We start from the raw sequence: 23,112 nt of genomic DNA on the forward strand, positions 1-23,112 counted from the left end.
TGTAAATTAATCAGAATTCATTCTAATAAATCTTTTGGTATGATTATCATTGCTGGTCCGGAAGTCATTAGAGTAGTAATTGAAGTAAACAATAGATAAATGGCATCGCTGTAAGATTGAAGGGACTTCGATGGCAATTGTAGAAACCATCATTGTGAATATACACTATATAGTATGTGGACACCCATTCAAATTAGTGGATTTGGCTATTTCAGTCACAGCCGTTGCTGTCAGGTGTATAAAATTGAGCACACCGCCATGCAATCCCCATAGACAAACATAGGCACTAGAATGGCCCGTACTGAAGAGCTCAGTGAAAGGATGCCAACTTTCCAACAGGTCAGTTTTTCAAATTTCTGCCCTGCTAGAGCTGCCCCGGTCAACTCTAAGTGCTGTTATTGTGAAGTGGAAATGTCTAGGAGCAAGAATGGCTCAGCCGCGAAGTGGTAGGCCACACAAGCTCACAGAACAGGACCGGTGAGTGCTGAATCGTGTATCGTGCAAAAATCTTCTGTCCTGGTTCGGCTAGGCCCCTTAGCTCCAGTGAAGGGAAATCTTAACAATACAGCATACAATGACATTTTAGATGATTCTGTGCTTCCAACTTTGTGGTAATAGTTTGGGGAAGGCCTTTCCTGTTTCAGCATGACAATGCCCCCGTGCTTAAAGCGAGGTCCATACAGAAAGGATTTGTCGAGATGGTGTGGAAGAACTCGACTGGCTTGCACAGAGCCCTGACCTCAACCCCATCAAACACCTTTGAGATGAATCAACCCTATATTAATGCCCATGATTTTGGAAGGAGATGTTCGATGAGTCGTGTCCACATACTTTTGGTCAGGTAGTGTAGCTATTAAACAGAAAGTAAAGCATCACACAAAATGATCCTCACCTTGATTTAGCAGAAGCAGGCTTAATTCTATCATCTATTCAAGTGTGCTTCCTCCTAACTCATTATGCAAACATTATTGCTCTATCAGACAAAAAGGATGGGTAACGATCATCTTTGAATTTCAGATCAGTGCTAACTATTCACTGGACAAAGGAAGGGGATACAGCACAATGCATTTTATGACCTTTAAATACATTTTGTGATTCCCTTTTCACAAGATACCCAGGAAGCCTTTAGTCATGAGCAAGGGGATACAGCAAGGATGATGCTGACCACACCGTATTTTATGACCTTTAAATACATTTTGTGATGTATTTTACGACCTTTAAATACATTTTGTGATTCCCTTTTAAAAGAATACCCAGGAAGCCTTTAGTCATGAGCTCTGTGAACATAGTAGATACAGCAAATCTGCTCATGTCTTAAAATATTCGCAAACAAGCGAACTAAGACTTTCACATGTATGATGTTTGACTTGCTCTGTAAGCAAGACCCAATCTACAAGATGTGGTGTGGGCAATCCTTGACTGTTACAGTGTGTATGTCTGACCTAGATAGAACATGGCATTTGCGACCTGGGAGGTGTGACAGTCACACTGTGCTGTGACCTTATGGGAGCCACCTGGTGGAAATGCCACATTACCATCTGTGGCGGCTGGAACAAAAGGCCGGGGAGGAGAGGACCAGGGACAAGACCTTGTGACTGCCACCCTATCCCTGCCCCTGTGTTGCCCTGGTGCATGATGGGAGCTTAAGGTTTTTACTAATGGGATGCAACAACGCAGACAAACCACTCCACTGGCACACAGACACACAGTACCCCCCCAACCCCAAAAACTCTAGCCTAGCCACCCACATCAATCACCTCTCAAGTCTGCATAGCCGCTTTGTTGTTTACAGACACTGGTACACTTCCTCCTGCTGTTTGTGCCAATGACAGCGGCAGACGAGTCAAAACAACCCAAAGAGACAAACAATTAACTCATCACATTTGTTGCTAGCGGTGTCATTATTAAATCACCTGCACCCCCACTCAAACACTCAATCATGACTTTAACATAGAAATTAAACTTAACTCGGGCTCTTGTGACCCTTATGCCAATCTTACTCTTCTCTTTCTGTTACACTTCATCCTGCAAACAGTTGCTTAGAGTCAGTTTTTATTGGCAGTAAAATGTCATTCTAAGTATGGCACCACATACAGATACAATGACCCAGAGTTGACAAATAGTATAACAATGACACACAATGCTAACGTATACAGTGTGAGCAAAATATTTTCCTACCATAGTCCCATAAAACCATTACAACACCTTTGATATTTTTTAAACATACACATATTGTACATGAAAAGTGATGTCCTGTGCTACATTTCAGTGTACATTTAATGTCAGTGAAATGGGGAACATTTGTTGCTAGCGGTATGTCATTAGTTTATTAATACCTTGCCCTTGTGTGTCCTCTAATTGTTCCGGCAGAGGTTAGAGTGCTCATTTTCACAATGAAATAACTACAATAAATAATACAAACAGTTACAACAGTAATCAGACATTATACAACAGCAAACACACATTAAACACCCTCACACATATTCAATCAGATGATACCAGTATATTACATCCAGTTATTCAATTATTGTTAATAGCAGTTTGCTGAATGACCTTTATGTATATTATGGTGTCAGTGTGGTTAAGCTTCTGAAATATCATTGTGAAAAATCAATATTGATATTAGGATGAATTGGTAAAAACAGCTTCATGCATCAATGAGAGAATGAAATGGATCTGAAGTCAAATCCATTTCTCACATTTCTTAAAGTGCAATACAGCATGGAGCTCAGCTCCAGTTGGTAAACCCAACTGACCTATTATGTGCTATTTCATAGACCACCACTATCCAGCACTACACTCAGCCCACCCCACTGATTATCAGTCCTGGTAATAGCCTACAACTGATATGTAACAGTCATGTTTCTCCCACAATAAACAAACACACATATAAACAAACGCACATTTAAACAAACGCACATTTAAACAAACGCACATTTAAACAAACGCACATATAAACAAACACACATATAAACAAACACACATATAAACAAACACACATATAAACAAACACACATATAAACAAACACACATATAAACAAACACACATATAAACAAACACACATATAAACAAACACACATATAAACAAACACACATATAAACAAACACACATATAAACAAACACACATATAAACAAACACACATATAAACAAACACACATATAAACAAACGCACATTTAAACAAACACACATATAAACAAACACACATATAAACAAACACACATATAAACAAACACACATATAAACAAACGCACATATAAACAAACACACATATAAACAAACACACATATAAACAAACGCACATATAAACAAACACACATATAAACAAACACACATATAAATGTTAATAACGACATATTAGTACAAAGGGTGTCAGTATGTGATTCCATTTGGTACGTTCCTCACTACAAAGAGATGAATGAGTCCACCCTTGGGGCTTGTCTGCACTGTCATTCATCCCACATGTGTTCTAAAATGATAATGACTAAAACAGCTAAATACAGTGGTGAATCTCAGAGTTTTGGCAACAGCGAACAATCAGTCTATTGTTGAGTCCTACCTGTTGTCTTCTAAGATGGCTTTATTCACCAGCAGTGCACTAAAATAGCCTGTGGAAACACAACAGAGCCCTGTTATGTGTCATCATTTACATCTACGTAGGTATTCACAAGTGGACATTTCGAAAGGGGGGCGGGGGGGGGGAGCAAAAAGTCTTGACTTAGCAGTTTTGCCAGAATCACGTGACGGTTCGTCGGCTGTATAGTCTGTTGAACTTGTTTCATAGCCTTTGTTGAGAGATTAACAGAGAACACACAATGTGGAGCTAGGCCCTGCCTGCCAGGGATAGTCTCAGTGACAGTCCTGGTAGAGAACCTGGTTGGGACCTACTGCTTCCAAACCAACAGCAGCTCATTAGACCACCAGTGTTATGCCGCTCCTCCGTCAAGCCGTCTGATCCGAAGTCCTTGGGATTTGCTCCACAGCTGCTACTTTAAGAGGGCGAGAGAGAGAGAGCACCTTTTCCTAAATTCTTCTAGCCCACCTCCAATGAAACCGCACCTCGTTCCCAGGAGCACCATCCACCAACACAGTAAGTCACCAACATAATCAGTTACTGCAGTGGTCTTGTGTTGGTTAACTCATAGATGGTGAGAGATTATTTGGTGGCTGTGTTGGAACGATGGTCTCTGGAATGTGTGGCGCTAAACATCCCTCGTGCCACAATGGGTGACTGGGCTCATGGTGTAAAGGGCAACATGGGAAAGGTAGGAACTTGAAGCTGTGGGAAGGCCTTTTAAACACAGCTGAACCGAGCCAGGGGGACTTCAACTCATCACCTCTCACAGTAGTGTAGTGTGAAGTCCTTTGAAATCTTTTTCCCCCCTATAGCCCATGGCTCCAGCTCGTCTTCATCTTCCTCCCCCTCCTCTTCCCCTGCCTCCTCCTCCTCCTCGTAGTGGCTGGGTTCCTCAATGGAGGTCTCCATGTGGTAGCAGTAGGGTTGGCCCTCTGTGTACTCATAGATGGTGGGCAAGCTGCTCTTCAGGCTGCAGCGGCGTCGCAGGGCCACTAACAGGGGCTGGGGCATGGTGAAAATGTCAAAGTTGTTGCCCAGATCAATCCAAGCCAGGCTGGAGAACTTCTTTGGGTCTTTCAGGATCTCAGTCAAGTCTTTGACTATGGCCAGGGTCAGCCGGTTGCCGTTGAGGGCCAGGGTGTTGAGTTTGGGCAGAGACCCCAGGACCGGTAGCAGGACACGGAGGTTCTCATCTTGGAGCTCAGTGAAGCTGATATCCACAGCCACCACTGCATCCGCCCTGTTCTGAAGGTAGAAGGCCACGTGGCGAACATCTCGACTGGAGAGAGGTATGCCAGACAAGTCAACTGTGTCAGTGGATACTTTTCTCTGCAGGGTTGTCTTGAGACTGTAAAGAAAAAAAAGTGTTGGATATTGACCATTATTTGAGACATTCTTGGATATGAAAGTACAAACACTCAGTTAAGATATCTCAGAGCTTACACTCTTAGAAAAAATGGTTCCAAAAGGGTTCTTTGGCTGTAAGCCTGTGGAAATGGTTCTACATGGAACCCAAAGGGCTCTACCTGGAACCAAAAAGGGTTGTTCAAAGGGTTCTCCTACGGGGACAGCCAAAGAACCCTTTTAGGTTTTAGATAGCATCTTTTTTTAATGAATGAGGGAAATAGAGGGGCTGAGTACTGACATTTTGGTCTTAACTGTATCATCTAAGTGTGTAAGCAGGGAACATGGCCCTTGTGTCATATTGTGTTTCCTGTGATGTGTAAAGGAGGGGGGTTGGGCACGCTTGGAGCGGAAGGCTGATATAGATTCTGCAGCATGAGGATTTAGCAGTGTACACAGTGATGGGCCAAAACATCCGAAACATCCAAGCTCCTCATTCAGAGAATGAAAAGCATTGACTTCCTTATTACCAAGAGCCAAAAACACTCACCATCTGATTATATAACACTTCATTTGAAAGCCAAACCAACCTGTTTTAATGACTGAAACAAGAAAATATCTAGACAGACAAACGGCAGAAAAATGAGTTATAGATTTGGGATTGTGGCAACATGAGAGGGTGGCAGAAATATTTGATTGATAAAAATATTTAACACTTTAAGCCATCAAAGAGAAAACATGGAATTAACAGATTTTACCAGTGTAGAAAATGCATTTGATAGCGTAACATGCTGACCAAACCAGACAAGCGCGTGCAACAACTATCGCGCGCACGTTGATTTTGTCCACCCACACCAGAAGCGATCAGGACAAGCAGGTTGAAATATAAAAACAAACTCTGAACCAATTATATTAATTTGGGGACATGTCAAAAAGCATTAAACATTTATGGCAATTTAGCTATCTATCTAATTTGTCCTGGTATATAAACATTGTTAACGAGCGCACTGAGAGTCAGGAAGCAAGTTCAGGGAGTGAGTGTTTTAATAAATAAACATAACATAATACAAAACAAGAAAACACAAACAATGACGCCTGGGGAAGGAACCAACAAGAGTGACATATATAGGGCAGGTAATCAAGGAGGTGATGGAGATCAGGTGAGTGTCATAATGCGCTGATGTGCGTAATGATGGTGACAGGTGTGCGCGAGAACGAGCAACCTGGTGACCTAGAGGCCGGAGAGGGAGCACACATGACAGTACACCCTCCCCGACACGTGGCTCCAGCCTCAGGACACTGACCAAGATGAAGATACCGGGGATCAGGAGCGGACAGGTCACCTCTGCTAAGGCGCGGGAACCTGTCGATCCAGCTGAGGCGTGGGATGATGGTGACCTAGAGCGCCGGAGAGAGAGCATACGTGACAGTACCCCTACCTGGTGCATTTGGCTCCAGCCACAGGACGCCAACTACAGGGACGATCCCGTTCACCCAGCTGAAGCATGGGAGCCTATCGAGCCCGCTGAAGCATGGGAGCCTATCGAGCCCGCTGAGGCATGGGAGCCTATCGAGCCCGCTGAGGCATGGGAGCCTATCGAGCCCGCTGAAGCATGGGAGCCTATCGAGCCAGCTGAGGCATGGGAGCCTATCGAGCCCGCTGAAGCATGGGAGACTATGGAGCCCGCTGAAGCATGGGAGCCTATCGAGCCCGCTGAAGCATGGGAGCCTGTCGAGCCAGCTGAGGCATGGGAGCATGTTGATCCTGCTGAGGTATGGAAACCCGTCGAGCCAGCTGAGGCAGGGGAACCCATCGAACCCACTGAGGCATGGGAATCCGACAAACCTGCTGAGGCCTCCCAGGTAGCTTCGGTTCTGACACCCGGACCTGTCATCACCTCCAAAACAAAAACAACAACAATAAACACTACCTGATGCTTCCCTTTGGTGAGGCGGCATTCCGTAACGATGTGCGCTGAGAGTCGGGAAGCAAGTTCAGAGAGTGAGTGTTTTAATAAATGAACATAACATAATAGAAAACAAGAAAACACGAACAATGCACAGACATGACACAGAAACAATGATGCCTGGGGAAGGAACCAACAAGAGTGACATATATAGGGCAGGTAATCAAGGAGGTGATGGAGATCAGGTGCTGATGCGCATAATGATGGTGACAGGTGTGCGCTAGAACGAGCAGCCTGGTGACCTAGAGGCCGGAGAGGGAGCACACATGACAACATTGGGTTGTAGTTTTACCTGAAATGCACAAGGTCCTCTACTCTGACAATTAATCCACAGATGAAATGGTAAACCAAATTTGTTTCTCCTCATCTCTCCTTCCTTCAGGCTTCTTTGGACTTCATATGGCTTTTCTTCTTTGGACTTTATATGGTGGTTGGCAATCAACTTCTAAGTGACCCCAGTCTTCATTTCTCAGAACAAGAATAGACTGACGAGTTTCAGAAGAAAGTTCTTTGTTTCTGGCCATTTTGAGCCTGTAATCGAATCCACAAATGCTGACGCTCCAGATACTCACCTTGTCTAAAGAAGGCCAGTTTTAGTGCTTCTATAATTAGCACAACAGTTTTCAGCTGTGCTAACATAATTGAAAAAGGGTTTTCTAATGATCAATTTGCCTTTTAAAATGATAAACTTGGATTAGCTAACACAATGTGCCATTGGAACACAAGAGTGATGGTTGCTGATAATGGGCCTCTGTACGCCTATGTAGATATTCCATAAAACAATCTGCCGTTTCAGGCTACAATAGTCATTTACAACAGTAACAAAGTCTACACTGTACTGATCAATTTTATTTTATTTTAATGGACAAAAATGTTGCTTTTCTTTCAAAAACAAGGACATTTCTAAGTGACCCCAAACTTTTGAATGGTAGTGTATGCTACTAAAAACCAATGAGAAGAAGGGAGAGGACGGACTTGCAGCGTGTTGAGCATCACAAATAGACCCAGATTCTATTTCAGCGCCTGGCCACGCAGACGCTCGCGAGCAGTGTGTGTGCAATGATTGAATAACATGCATGTGTAAATTTATTTTGCAACGTTCGCGCAAGCAATGTGTCCGGTCTGGTCAGCATGTCAGTTGTGTTGCTTCAGTGGACAGAACAACTTCTCTGTGAAAGGCAGGTGTGGGTTCCATTTGATGTGATGTGGAAATTGAATACATTCAACATGTGACTGAGAAGCAAAACCTTAAGGCTGGACATCTGTTTCAGTGCATGACCTCACATCATGAGCCTATCAGAGAGAAATCCTCATGCCCTTTGAAAGATGACATTTGTGTGATCTTGGTGTCCACAGACGCTTAGATTTGTATTAAAGGCATTGCACCTTGATGTTGCTTTAGTGCTGACTTTCAGGAATTGGAATAGCATGGCAATGGCTCATTCTGAGCAATAAGGAAGAGAGCCCATTGATCTAATGCACTGTTCTGCTTCATACAATCACAATACAATTGTACACTGCATTCAGAAATTATTCAGACCCCTTGACTTTTTCCACATTTTGTTGCGTTACAGCCTTATTCTAAATGTATTACATTGTTTTCTCCCCTCATCAATCTACACACAATACCCCATAATCATAAAGCAACAAAACTTTTTTTTGAACATTTTGCAAATGTATAAAACGTTTAAAAAATATGGAAATATCATATTGACATAAGTATTCAGACCCTTTACTCAGTACTTTGCTGAAGCACCTTTGGCAGTGATTACAGGCTCGAGCCTTCTTGGGTATGATGCTACAAGCTTGGCCCACCTGTATTTGGGGAGTTTCTCCCATTCTTCTCTGCAGATCCTCTCAAGCTCTGTCAGGTTGGATGGGGAGCATCACTGCACAGCTATTTTCAGGTCTCTCCAGAAATTTTAGATCGGGTTCAAGTCCGGGCTCTGCCTGGGCCACTCAAGGACATTGTCCCGAAGCCACTCCTGCGTTGTCTTGGCTGTGAGCTTAGGGTCGTTGTCCTGTTGGAAGGTGAACCTTCACCCCCCAGTCTGAGGTTCTGAGCACTTTGGAGCAGTTTTTTTATCAAGTATCTCTCTGTACTTTGCTCTGTTCATCTTTCCCTCGATCCTGACTAGTCTCTCAGTCCCTGCCGCTGCAAAACATCCCCAAAGAATGATGCTGCCAACACCATGGAGCTCTGTCAGAGTGACCATTGGGTTCTTGGTCACCTCCCTGACCAAGGCCCTTCTCCCCCGATTGCTCAGTTTGGCCAGGCGGCCAGCTCTAGGTAGAGTCTTGGTGGTTCCAAACTTCTTCCATTTAAGAATGATAGAGGCCACTGTGTTCTTGGGGACCGCCAATTCTGCAAAAATGTTTTGGTACCCTTCCCCAGATCTGTGTCTCGATATATTCCTGTCTCTGAGCTCTACGGACAATTCCTTTGACCTCATAGCTTGTTGTTTTGCTCTGACATGCACTGTCAACTGTGGGACCTTATATAGACAGGGTTTGCCTTTCCAAATCATGTCCAATCAATTGAATTTACCACAGGTGGACTCCAATCAAGTTGTAGAAACATCTCAATTTCGAGTCTCATAGCAAAGGGCCTGAATACTTATGTAAATAAAGTATTTATGTTTTTTTATTTTTAATACATTTGCAAACATTTCAAAAAAGCTGTTTTTGCTTTGTCATTATGGGGTATTGTGAGTGGATTGATAAGGATTTTTTTTAAATGTTATTATTTTAATTTTTTAAATTTAATCCATTTTAGATTAAGGCTGTAATTTGTAACAGCAGTGGTACTCAATCCTGGTCCTGGGGATCCAAAGGGGTGCACATTTTCGTTTTTGCCCTAGCACTAGACACCTGATTCAAATCATCAAAGCCTTTTGATGAGTTGATCATTTGAATCAGCTGTGTAGTGCTAGGGCAAAAACAAAAATGTGCACCCCTTTTGGTCCCCAGGACCAGGGTGGAAAACCAGTGCTCTACAGGATCGGTGTCCCCCCACGGAATGGTTGAGCTAACATAGGCTAATGTGATTAGCATGAGGTTGTAAGTAACAAGAACATTTCCCAGGATATAGACATATCTGATATGGGCAGAAAGCTTAAATTCTTCTTAATCTAACTGCACTGTCCAATTTACAGTAGCTATTACAGTGAAATAATACCATGCTATTGTTTGAGGAGAATGCACAGTTATGAACTTGAAAATGTATTAATAAACCAATTAAGCACATTTGGGCAGTCTTGATACAACATTTTGAACAGAAACGCAATGGTTCATTGAATCAGTCTAACGCTTCGAACACACCAACAAAAAAATGTTTCACTTTCTGCTACCAATTCTGTCAAGCCATCTAAATCCAACGTATGGACCACATCGAACGTACACACCACACCTCTGCAACGCAATGCTGCAAGGCAAACACAGCGTTTCATTGGAAATTAATGTAATTCTGGTGTACCAAAATGCAACTACGCTGTCGGTGTATTCGAAAAATACATTATGGCCTTTCACTTGCATTTCAAAGATGATGGAATATCTCTTACCAGATCTAATGTGTTATATTCTCCTACATTAATTTCACATTTCCAAAAACTTCAAAGCAGTTCCTTTCAAATGGTATCAAGAATATGCATATCCTTGCTTCAGGTCCAGAGATACAGACAGTTAGATTTTAGGCAAAAATTAATAAAAGGGTCCGATCCTTAACAAAATGTTGAAAAAGGGCATTTTTCATATAGAGAGATGCTATAACGTATTGACATTTATTCACACCAGGCTTTATACTGCACAGTATAGTGTATATATGATGTACTGTGGAAGCAATGTGTGATGATGAGCAACATAAACTTCATCTGCGCATTCCCTGCTCCTCATACACATCATTTCTGTGCTCTAGGAACAAGAAAAGAAACGTCTCAGTCCCTGAATAAAGAGTGTCTCTCTCTCTCATTTATGGCCTTTTTAAAGGAATCAATATTGTGGCCATTAAATCCAGAGGAATTTCTTATGAGGGTCTGAGGGTCACTGTAAATTAGAAGGCTCATTGTTGAAAAAACACAAAAGTACTGTTTTTAATTACCTGGGCATGTTAATCTGCTAAATATATTGACTGTCAAAATGAAGAGCCCCTACAGAGACAGATTGCGCTGAAAAAGTATTCCTGCTATACACTATAGTTGAGAATAATTTCTTCAAGGAGACCATTTTCTCCACATATCTCCCTTGGGCTACTGCACAGCTCACATAATTTTGTTTTTGCAAAGTCATTAATGTTTAAAGCACCACTCTCTATTATTCATCTGTTCATCTCCTGTCTGGACTACTGCAAGACACTGTTGGCTGGGCTCGCCGCCTGGTGTTCAACCTTTCCAAGTTCTCCCATGTAACCCTGCTCCTCTGCACACTCCACTGGCTTCCAGTCAAAGTTCACATCCACTACAAGACCATGGTACTTGTCTATGAGAAGCAAAAGGAACTGCCCCTCCCTACCTTTAGGCGCTGCTCAAACCCTACACCCCAACCCGAGTACTCTGTTCTACCACCTCTGGTCTCTGGGCTCTCCCACCCTACGAGAGGGCAACTCCTGCTCAGCCTGGACTCTGCTGTACGAGCTCCCCCTAATTCTAGGACAGTAGAGTCCCTACCCATTTTCCAAAAACATCTGAAACCCTACATATTCAAAGAGTATCTTAAATAATCCCACAGCACCACCCCCCCCCCCCCCCCCCCCACACACACACACCCCGTCCTCCCCCCAAAACAACTTGCCTTTCGTTAACTAACACTTGCACCTGTATTTTCCCCCTACTAGCACTGACTTTGCTGATAGCTACTTTATTGAGGAAAAAGGTACTTATTATGACTGAGATATGTGGTTGTCCCACCTAGCTATATTGAATGCACTAACTGTAAGTCACTCTGGATAAGAACATCTGCTAAATGACTAACATTTAAAAGTTCCCTTCACAGCCACAGAAACACTGTGGGACAGGAGCAGAATGTCATGTCGAGTCAGACTGATCAGTCAGGTTACCGCTCCTTATTGCCCCCTCTTCACCCCAGGTGTCTGCTGCAGGTCTGACATTTCAACATGTGACAGACAGACAGAGAAGAAGTGGCCATGCAAGGTTTCCAACTGTCATAATCCTCAGCTGTCTCCTGTGTGTACAGGGGCCCTGTGGATTGACCCGCCATGTTATGATGTCCCTCAGATATACTGAACCTGTATCCTCATTAATCTCATATACAGTAGTATACAAATAAATCAAATCAAAGTTTATTTGTCTCATGCACCGAATACAACAGGTATTACAGTGAAATGCTTACTTACAGGCTCTAACCAATAGTGCAAAAAGGTATTAGGTGAACAATAGGTAAGTAAAGAAATAAAAACAACAGTAAAAAGACAGTGAAAAACAGTAGCGAGGCTATATACAGTAGAGAGGCAATAAAAGTAGCTAGGCTACATACAGAAACCAGTTAGTCAGGCTGATTGAGGTAGTATGTACGTGTAGATATGGTTAAAGTGACTATGCATATATGATGAACAGAGAGTAGCAGTAGCATAAAAGAGGGGTTGGAGGGTGGTGGGACACAATGCAGATAGCCTGGTTAGCCAATGTGTGGGAGCACTGGTTGGTTGGGCCAATTGAGGTAGTATGTACAGTACATGAATGTATAGATAAAGTGACTATGCATATATGATAAATAAAGAGTATGTCTAAACCTATGAAGAGGAATTTGCTGGTAGTTATTATGCATTTGTTTAGCAGGGTGGTATAGCTGCCTATCTGTGTGAATTGCATAGCATTCGATTTGTGACTGCTTGTGCAGTAACTCCTATCACAGGGCGGCAGGGTAGCCTAGTGGTTAGAGTGTTGGACTAGTAACCGAAAGGTTGCAAGTTCAAATCCCCAAGCTGACAAAGTAAAAATCTGTCGTTCTGCCCCTGTTCTGAAGCCGTCATTGAAAATAAGAATTTGTTCTTAACTGACTTGCCTAGTTAAAAACAGTTGAATCAGCAATGACATGTAGGTTCAAGAATATTTTAGCAGAAACCCTTTATTTTGTGATTTTCTACAACTCAACTAACTTTGAATAGGGGAACACCTAGTGCCATTTGAGTGTTGAATACGGGTGAGTGTAGATTCCCTAGAGCGGAACATAACAAGCAATGGGAGGTGATGACTAATGTTTGTCCTGCTGTTTGCCTCAGACTGTGTGAGACAGTCGCTCTCTGCAGGATTTATGGAGACAGCTGAATGAATCAGTGAAAATAACCACCTCATCTACAAGTTCCACATGGGAAATTGTCCTCTCACATTCTAAGATTCTGTCAGTGAGTCAGTCTCAACATAATCTAATGTCTCTCCTAAATCAGGGGGACATCAATGTCTGTAGGTGCATAAAAGCCTTGCTTGAGTTTAACTGTACATTAGTTGAGCAGCAAGACAAGGAGATATTGGAATCAATGTCTTGTTTCACTTGATCCTCATGTTACTATCATTTTGATACTTACTCATTATTCTCTGTCTTTTCATGCTGTTACCTCAGACTGAAGCACAATGAGAACAACTCATCAGATCATGTTCTCTTCTGCTTATTTTCTATTCATTTAGAAAATTGATTGTTTCCACTGTCAATCCATCTGTAAAAATTTAAAATTAGCAATTGCTGGAACAAGTGGTAATTTCCTGCTTTTTTCGTGTATAGAATTACTAAATACCTAGATACAGAAGAACTTGTCAATTCATTTTCCACCTATTTCCATATGAATTATTTGCACATTAATGCATTATGATGACAAGAAAACTGGTTGATATAAATAACCTGTTTTCATCTAATGGATTTTATTTTTATACAACCCCTCTATTTCCTCCCAACCAAACTGACCACTTTTGTAGTCTGTATGGAGACAGCCTGTTCTGAGTCAAAGAGGACTGAAACCATTGCACAATTCATTGCTGTGGTGACAGCAGCACCACACAGAGGAATGACTGACACTTCTAGTTGCATCTATGGTCCTGCCCTGCCAGTCCAGAGGCCGCTGTGTCCCAGCCCTAGTGAATGTCAGCCAAACCCACTCAAAACCCATTTAGATGATGTCTAGGGTGGTGGTCAGAGGTCTGGGTGTGGCACTGGCACCATTTCAAATGGCGGTGTTAAGATTTGGGCAGTTTGGGGAGTCAGGGTTCATGGAGCAGTGGCTCAATGTGTAAAAGACTTATGGCAAGACGGAGGGGCTTACCAGGCCTGGGACTTCCGTCTGGACATGCTCTGTCTGAGCCACTTGGAGTGAGGGGTCAGGTGGTAGATCAGCTGTCTGCAAATCTTATCTGACGACTTGATGGTGTCAGCATCCTTCTGGGGGTAGATAAATCACCCAAAACACAGAATGAAAAGTCAAGTACAACAACCAAAGAATAGCCTGTTTTTAGTTTAGTTCCAAATATGGTTGTCACTCTTTGAGACCACATGAAGTATAAACAAAACACAGCAAGTATAAACAAAACACAGCAAGTATAAACAAAACACAGCAAGTATAAACAAAACACATAAAGTATAAACAAAACACAGCAAGTATAAACAAAACACAGCAAGTATAAGCAAAACACAGCAAGTATAAACAAAACACATAAAGTATAAACAAAACACAGCAAGTATAAGCAAAACACAGCAAGTATAAACAAAACACATAAAGTATAAACAAAACACAGCAAGTATAAGCAAAACACATAAAGTATAAACAAAACACAGCAAGTATAAGCAAAACACATAAAGTATAAACAAAACACAGCAAGTATAAACAAAACACATAAAGTATAAACAAAACACAGCAAGTATAAGCAAAACACATAAAGTATAAGCAAAACACAGCAAGTATAAACAAAACACATAAAGTATAAACAAAACACAGCAAGTATAAGCAAAACACAGCAAGTATAAACAAAACACAGCAAGTATAAACAAAACACATAAAGTATAAACAAAACACAGCAAGTATAAGCAAAAAACAGTACATTATGTAACTGCTACATCTTTGAGAAACGTTATTGATTGAAATACAGCTTTAGATCATGAAAGGACATTTTCAGCTCAGTGTTCCCTTATTCTTAAACCGTTGTTAATCTCTGTCATTCTAGACCGTTCAAAACAACTGGAACAGGGTTCTGTTATTGAATGCTACATTAAGACTGTTGCCTTGAGCTGTTCCTGAGCAAAACACAATTTAGGTGCCTTGATGGAGCAAAGTAAAAGTAATCAAAGGCTGTGTGCAACAGTGTGGAAAACAGGAGGGACGGTGAGGAAATAAAGATGCTATTTCTATTCATTGTCTGTTATGTAAAGTCGGTTACTTTCGGCATCTCCATCCCATTTCAACATCATTTGCCATCATGTGTAAATGTTGCATAACTGAGAGATTTTTCTATCATTGCTTTATCAATATTTTTATGTAAACAACATCCAGTTGGTCTGTATGGTAATAGCACACAGACATTATTATAGGACCAATCAATGTGAAGCCAAACCACGAGGAGAAGCAGTTGCAAGACAATGTGGAAGACCTTCCCCCATAATGATTGTATTGTAACAGCATTTCATTCTATTCATGACTCGTTCTCTTGACGTCTTGATTTCTGGGAGCATGATTCCAAGCCAAGCAGACAATACGCCATGAGATGAGTGTTGTGGAGAGCTTACCTTCTTGGGACACTGCATCTCACGAGCCAGGCTGAGCAACAACTCATGGGAGATGGGGTCCACCAGGTTGAGAAAAGCAGCATTCTTATATAAGATGTCATTGAGGGATGTGCCTTCCAAGCCCAGATCCTGCCAAATCAGACAAGAAGAGACAGTATAACTCAAAGAGCCTTTTTCTATTTCGCTTTTTGTATTTCATGAAAACAATGAATTGTGTAAAGACAGCAGCATTATCACAGACACACCCGACTGGTAGGCTATATTGTGAAATGAAATATGATCAAATCGACGCATCTGCTTTAATGACATTAAACAATATATGGTATAAAGTGGGTATTGAGTGTCACGTTCTGACCTTAGTTCTTATGTCTTTGTTTTAGTATGGTCAGGGCGTGAGTTGGGTGGGTTGTCTATGTTCGTTTTTCTATGTTGGGTTTTGCGTTTGGCCTGGTATGGTTCTCAATCAGAGGCAGGTGTCGGGAGGAGGAGAGGAGGGAGGAGGGAGATTCTCATGGGAGGAGATTCTGGACGGAGAAGGACCCTGGGCACAGGTTGGGGAATATCGCCGCCCCAAGGCAGAGCTGGAGGCAGCGAAAGCTGAGCGGCGGTGGTATGAGGAGGCAGCACGGCAGCGCGGCTGGGACGAGAGGCAGCCCCAAAAATGTATTGGGGGGAGTCATACGGGGAGTGTGGCTAAGTCAGGTAGGAGACCTGAGCCAACACCCCGTGCTTACCGTGGAGAGAGGTGGACCGGGCAGGCACCGTGTTATGCCGTGAGGCGCACGGTGCCCCCGGTGCTCAGGCATAGCCCGGTGCGTTACATCGCAGCGCCTCGTATCGGCCGGGCTAGAGTGGGCATCGAGCCAGGTGCCATGAAGCCGGCTCAGCGCATCTGGTCTCCAGTGCATCTCCTTGGGCCGGGGTACATGGCACCAGCCCTACGCACAGTGTCCCCGGTTCGCCAGCACAGCCCAGTGCGGTCTGTTCCACCTCGCCGCACTGGCCTGGCGACGGGGAGTATCCAGCCAGGTAGGGTTGTGCAGGCTCGGTGACCTACAGTGCGCCTCCACGGTCCGGTCTATCCGGTGCCTCCTTCACGCACCAGGACTCCGGTGGCAGCCCCACTCACCAGGCTGTCTCTCATTCTCCTTCTTCCAGGTGTTCCCGTCTTTCCAGCGCTGCCAGAGTCTCCCGTCTGTCCTGAGCTGCCAGAGTCTCCCGTCGGTCCTGAGCTGCCAGAGTCGCCCGTCTGTCAGAAGCTGCCAGAGCCGCCCGCCAGTCAGGAGCTGCCAGAGCCGCCCGTCAGTCAGGAGCTGCCAGAGCCGCCTGTCAGTCAGGAGCTGCCAGAGCCACCCGTCAGTCAGGAGCTGCCAGAGCCGCCCGTCAGTCAGGAGCTGCCAGAGCCGTCCATCAGCCAGGAGCTGCCAGAATCGCCGTCACTCCGGCGCTGTCGGAGTCGCCCTTCACGTCGGGGCTGCCAGAGTCTCCCGCCTGTCCAGTGCTGCCGGAATCTCCCGTCCATTCAGGACCCGTTGCTAGGTCCCCAGTCCGAGGTTGACGGCGAGGATCACCACTCGAAAGGCGCCATGTAGGCGGGTTAAGAAGCGGGTAATGACTATGATGGAGTGGGGTCCACGTCCCGCGCACAGACACCCACCCAGACCCTCCCCTATAAGTTCAGGTTTTGCGGCCGGAGTCCGCACCTATGGGGGGGTACTGTCACATTCTGACCTTAGTTATTTTGTTATGTCTTTGTTTTAGTATGATCAGGGCGTGAGTTGGGTGGGTTGTCTATGTTCGTTTTTCTATGTTGGGTTTTGTGTTTGGCCTGGTATGGTTCTCAATCAGAGGCAGGTGTCGTTCGTTGTCTCTGATTGAGAATCATACTTAGGTAGCCTTTTCCCACCTGTGTTTTGTGGGTGATTATTTTCCGTTTCAGTGTTTGCACCATTCGGGACTGTTTCGGTTTTCATTTTGTTTCTCTTGTTCTTTTTGTATTCTGTATTCATTCTCATTAAATTACATTATGGATACATACCACGCTGCATTTTGGTCCTTCGATCCTTCCTACTACTCCTCCTCAGAAGTGGAAGAAGAAAGCTGTTACATTGAAACTTCCCAGAGATAATAATGTTGATGCTACTGTAGATTGGACACAGATAAGCACATTTTTTTGTTTTTGTTAAAAAATATGAATTTAAAGGGGGCGAAGGCTTTCATCTGAAGAGAGCTCTACCTGAATACTGTAATGTGCTTAATGTGCCTTGCTCCAGGCAGAAGCATTTCTTTTGGGATATCCACCCACACCTCAGTGATTTGGAGTTGCAAAGAGCTTTAGCGTACCACAGTATTGCACACCCTGTATCTCTAACTTTAGCACTAACTGGTGTCCTTATGATAAATCCTGCAGTATATGAGAGTTCAATAAACATTCAATAATGGATGAGCATTTGCTTCTTCTTTTGATGTTTAATGAAGCCTTTTGTTTAGGCCTGCCATTGGGCAATACATTCTAAACATTAGTCTAAAAACAACTTATCCATGAATGGTGCAGGCAATTTTTTTTTAGGGTAGACTGACACGAAAGAGTTGCTACATGACAGGTAAAGTTAAAGGCATATGAGTGAGACTGCTGCCCGTAACAAGCTACAAATCAGAGCCAACTGGATTAAAAGATGTGCATACACCTTTTAAGACGTGAATTAAGAATTAAGTAAGGAGAGAAGAAATGGAACAGAAAAGAACAATTTTCACAGGCTGAATAAGATAGCTGTCATGAGCCTCAGTTCTACAAAGGCCTAATTAGCCTGCGGGGTAGAGATAGACGTGCACATTCAGCGAGATATGAGAGACAGGGAGGATGGACACACACACACACACACGCACACAACAAAAGGCCTTGATTGCAAAGGACAGTTTGAGTGTGAAGCCGGCAGACTTCCCTTTTAACAAGAGCAACAGTAAACACAATCGAGACACAAAACGAGCCAGATTCTCCTTCTCTTTATTCGAGAAGACAGGTCTAAAAATAATTCCCTTCTGTTTTGTTTGTCCTTGTGGCCCACATCTGATCATCTCAGAGGCATTAAAACATGATCAATACAGAAGTAACCACACCAGGTCTGAAGCAACGAGGAGTCTTTTTTAATGGGATGTTGTGAAGAATAGACTTTACCACTTTACTGCACATGCAACATGATGAACTCAGTTGCCTATACACGTACATGTTCATTCAGTTGTTACAGTACCTCTAACCTAACCAGAGCACGCCCGTTAACTCTACAGTGGATGATGGATCACCTCTTTTAATTAAGTTACAAACCAGAATGTAATTTTTGAGACCCGTCTCCATTTGCAACAGCCTGAATGCTGATAATGTGAGGCGTATTCAATCAAAACAGGGTCCCCTGTGATGTGGCTGTCATGCCGTTTTGGCCCCCTGGGTTATCTCTGTGCCTTGATTAAGGATCTTCTACGCTCTCCTCTATCAAGTCCTCAGCGTAATTAACTACAGATTGGACAACGTCTGATAGAGAGAGGGGCTTACGCTTGAGCTAAAAAAACAGGTCTATCACAGATACTGTTACAGCGCATCAACAGTCTTATTGTCATGCCCTCGGTATTGTTATAGAAATGACTATTTTCAGCTGATAACATGTTTTGAAATCTTGATCATTCCTTAGAAACATGATGCGTAGATTGCGAATAAATAGAGCAAAATCCAAACTTGACACAATGGTTTCTGCTTGGGAATTTTCAAGCCATCATGCATTCCTGTGTCTTAGTGTGCTACTAACCATGACTAAGCATGTTGTGTAGCAATCATTACCAATTCGATGGTCCAATTAAATGTATACAAATACTATGTCAATGCTACCTTCTATATTTGAGCTATGTGAATTGACATATAAATATATCCTGTATCGCTGAGGCAGAACTTGAATTGATCCATATGTAAATGATGTGATTTTCTGTATTTCTGGAACCATAGACTGTTCATTCTCCTGCTATAACTGCCGAGGTCCATTACAGAGAATGGTCTGGCAGCAAGATGCAGTGGCAAATGAACTAACCTTATTATCAGACATTTAAGGACAAAACACAAACAAAATAGGATTTAATTCAATTGGTAAAAATCAGGTTTTCCTACAAATGTCAATACTAAGCATTTTACATTATCATTACATGTGTGGAATGGCATAAGATAATGTAGAAAAATAGGAACATTTTGTTAATAAAAAAAGACTTCTACAGACAGTGACACAGTCCCATGTGACACCACTGCTGTTGCACTTAGCATTGCCTATTCATGAGAATATATGCCAGATTCACTCTATATATGGCAGAGTCACTCTAAACTGGTATGGCATCCTGTTTCTGCTATTATTAGAAAATCTGAAAAAGGGGATGCACTCAGACAAATCTGTGCAATATGCTATGTATATCATATTGTGAATAGTAACTGTGATAGTTATTTGAAATAGCAGCAGCACCTGCATACTATGGTTTATAGCGGTGCCAAGGACATTACCAGATGACAGAGTTGACAGTGAGAGTGGTGGGCGGGCCTAATAGTTTACAAACACCTCCTTCCATAACGGGTCAATAGGAGGAACACCTGTGGCACTGTGTTGGCAGGTACTTAAAATGGAGGTGAAATAATGTAGCGCGCCTACAAAATGTGTAATATTCGGGCTCATCCACGACAGTCTAAATTATGCTCGCTACATATGGGGCAATGTATCTGTTTGAAATATTAAAATCAAAATTGTTAGGATGGGATTGACCAAACACATGATGATCAGCAGCGCACACTAGTGATGACAGCTATTTGTCATGACAGCAGATCGATGCAGGCGACGTCAGCCTACTGTGCGCAATCATGCTTGATTCGTGTGCAATAATTCCAATTAAATGTATGTAGATACTGTAGTGTGTCCTTACCTTCCTCAATAGTTTGAGCACGTCGGTTGCCTGATCTATCCTGCGATCACGGAGCAGCTTTTGTATGTCTCGGATCCATGCCACTCGCCTCACGTAGGGACTGTGGTTGGACCTTCGCAGCATCCCCGGCAGTTTGTCTGATTTCAGAATCATTGTAAAAAGAAAGTCGCCGCTGCCTCGACTTCCACCTCCGTCGCTTTCTCCTGTGCTGTCAAGATGCTTGCGACCCCTTTTCGTAAAATTCTCATTGTCCAGACTACTCTGTCTGCTTAATCTAGAACCCATATTTCAGTATTTATATCAACAGTAGCCTATTTTACAATTGCATAATTGCACTACATTAATATCTAGAAATATAAATATTACTCAGTTCAATAGCCCATATATTATCTGTAGTCTGTATTGTCGTTGTCAGACGACAACCTCCAATACAGAGAGCAACAGAACAATATTCCCGATTTACCGGATATTTAATGATTGTCTGTTGCGCGCATGACACATTTACGAGGACAGACGAATGCTCTGTTTATGTTTTGATCTCTGATGGTCTACGTGTGCCAGCTTGGTCAGGCGGTGGATGCTCTTCTTGTCATTCCCTGCCTGTCCCTTTACGCTGTTGTTTAGGTTTGTGCTGTGTTGCACAGTAGACACCAGACTCGTGGCGCGCATAACCAATCAGAGCCCTCTTGTGGCATTGCACGCTGCACGAAGTTACGACACGCCCTTCTCAATTTCAATTTAGAAAGGTTTACATCTGCAGGGCAGCAGAGTACACATCATTTATTATTGCACACCTATTGTAAATGTGTCTATAACTTTACAACCTTAATTTACTGTGACACTGAACCGTATTTCCATACAACCTTTTACAGCAATCACATGGATGGTTGTTTGCGTTGGCTATTTTAGCATGTAAATCTTGGTTGGACAAACAAACAAAAATTGTGGGATGCATGCCAGCAAAGCCACTACACAACACAACACTAAACAATGCATTCATTGAACTATAACGGTCAAAACGGTGCCCACAAACTGTTAGGGTCTACACAAAGCTGTCCCAACAGTAGAGTCCCAACACCTTACCACTGCTACGCCTGGCTTTCAGCGGAGCCTTATCTGGAAGCAAAACAGTTCAGTCAGCCTCATTTACTGCTTTAAAAAAACATAGCTGATATGGCTGACTTGCTTAAACAAATGTGGTTTCTACTGAAAATTGAGATACATATTATGGCGTAAGGGGACAACAAGCAGATAAGTGGCAATCCATAATTTTGATTTAGATGTTATTGAGCGAGCTAGGACGGACTTGGTCAATATAAATATTTGTTCAGCACTTTTGATATGTAGAGTGACAAAATTCAGAAGATGGTCCGTTCTTACATTATTCTCCCTGTACACCAAGTCAGAACTGTAGGTTAAATACAGGGGGCATGTAAGCAGACAATGAAAGCTGTTACAATATTTTATGATTACATTTCTCTAAAACAGGCTATAGGCTACATGTCCACCACCAAGTCAGAACAGTAGGCTAAGTTATGAGGGGGAAAGGGACCAAATTATTAGGGTGAGGCACATGGCCTACTAACAACTTAATACACAGCATACACTTAGTGTTACTTTCTTAGCTACAGTATACATATATCCCTGGTATATAACATAATTTATGCAGCAGCATACAATACAATGCACTTTTGGACTCACCTTGTTGTGTTGTGTTCACTTAAACAGGAATTTGCGTGGCTGTTCTTCTTGTGGGCAAATTATGTAATCAAACTTTGTCATCAAAGTTTGACATTCTCTGGATTTATAGTGCTTTCAAGACAACTGGGAACTCTGAAAAAAAACACGCTGAATAATGATCTTCAGGTCGGAGCTCTAGAAGAGGTCAGAGTTCCCGACTTGGAATTCCAAGTTGGATGACCGTTCAAAACATGTTTTCCCAGTCGGAGCTCGTTTTTTTTCCAGAGTTCCCAGTTGTCTTGAACTCACTGAAGTCTAAGATTTCCCAGTTCCGAATTTCCAGTTGTTTTGAACGTGGCAAAAGTCATGCTGGATTGACAGCATGGCCAATGTAGTCAACCTTTTCTGGATCATGGTGTTGCATGTGAATGTTTATCCTTTTAAGCTTGGAAAAGAGACCCTTCAACCCAGACTTGGACCACACACCCTCTCTACTGAATAGCAGGCTAGTGATTGCTTTGCAACGCTTGCAGATAGCCACTGATTCTTTCCAAACCACTCATTGTTGAATTTGTGATTTCCAACTTGTTGTGTAATGTTTATGTCCAATGGCCAATGAGCACTGATATGTTTTATCTATAATTTCTCTTCATATGACAAGGATTGAAAATGATTTGCCAGTAGATTGCTGACTTGATTCATGATGATGATTGTTTGTATGTATGATGTTGACGTAATCAGTCTAATCAAAGCTACAGTATGTGATTTGACATAATTTTATCTGTGGCCAATGACCTTGAGCCTCCTTGGATGGGCACGTCTAATGTAACTCTATGTGACCACCCAAGCAGTTTTGAATTTTCGAGCTCTCTCCGTAGATC

General features: G+C 42.8%; 1 protein-coding gene across 1 annotated transcript; it reads right to left on the reverse strand.

The window, feature by feature from the left end:
• Nucleotides 1-2,035: 2,035 nt before the first annotated feature.
• LOC110525558 (leucine-rich repeat-containing protein 75B) lies at nt 2,036-21,184 on the reverse strand. The gene is made up of 4 exons (XM_021605771.3): nt 20,552-21,184; nt 15,608-15,736; nt 14,154-14,269; nt 2,036-4,926 (listed from the first exon to the last, which is right to left on the reverse strand). Exons 1-4 carry the CDS (start codon nt 20,834-20,836, stop codon nt 4,335-4,337), a joined length of 1,122 nt encoding a protein of 373 aa, XP_021461446.2. The 5' UTR covers nt 20,837-21,184; the 3' UTR covers nt 2,036-4,334.
• Between the last annotated feature and the right edge of the window lie 1,928 nt (nt 21,185-23,112).

Source organism: Oncorhynchus mykiss, chromosome 6, assembly GCF_057628025.1.
Source record: "Oncorhynchus mykiss isolate SJ-2025 chromosome 6, ASM5762802v1, whole genome shotgun sequence".
Lineage (NCBI taxonomy): Eukaryota > Metazoa > Chordata > Actinopteri > Salmoniformes > Salmonidae > Oncorhynchus > Oncorhynchus mykiss.

Bases quoted from the DNA above. Each gene is read 5' to 3' on its own strand.
- LOC110525558 (XM_021605771.3), bottom strand. From the start codon at position 20,836: ATGGGTTCTAGATTAAGCAGACAGAGTAGTCTGGACAATGAGAATTTT. The intron at 14,270-15,607 runs GTAAGCTCTCCA...ATCTACCCCCAG, and splicing joins AGATGCAGTGTCCCAAGAAG to AAGGATGCTGACACCATCAA. The intron at 4,927-14,153 runs GTAAGCCCCTCC...TTTTCTTTACAG, and splicing joins AGACGGAAGTCCCAGGCCTG to TCTCAAGACAACCCTGCAGA.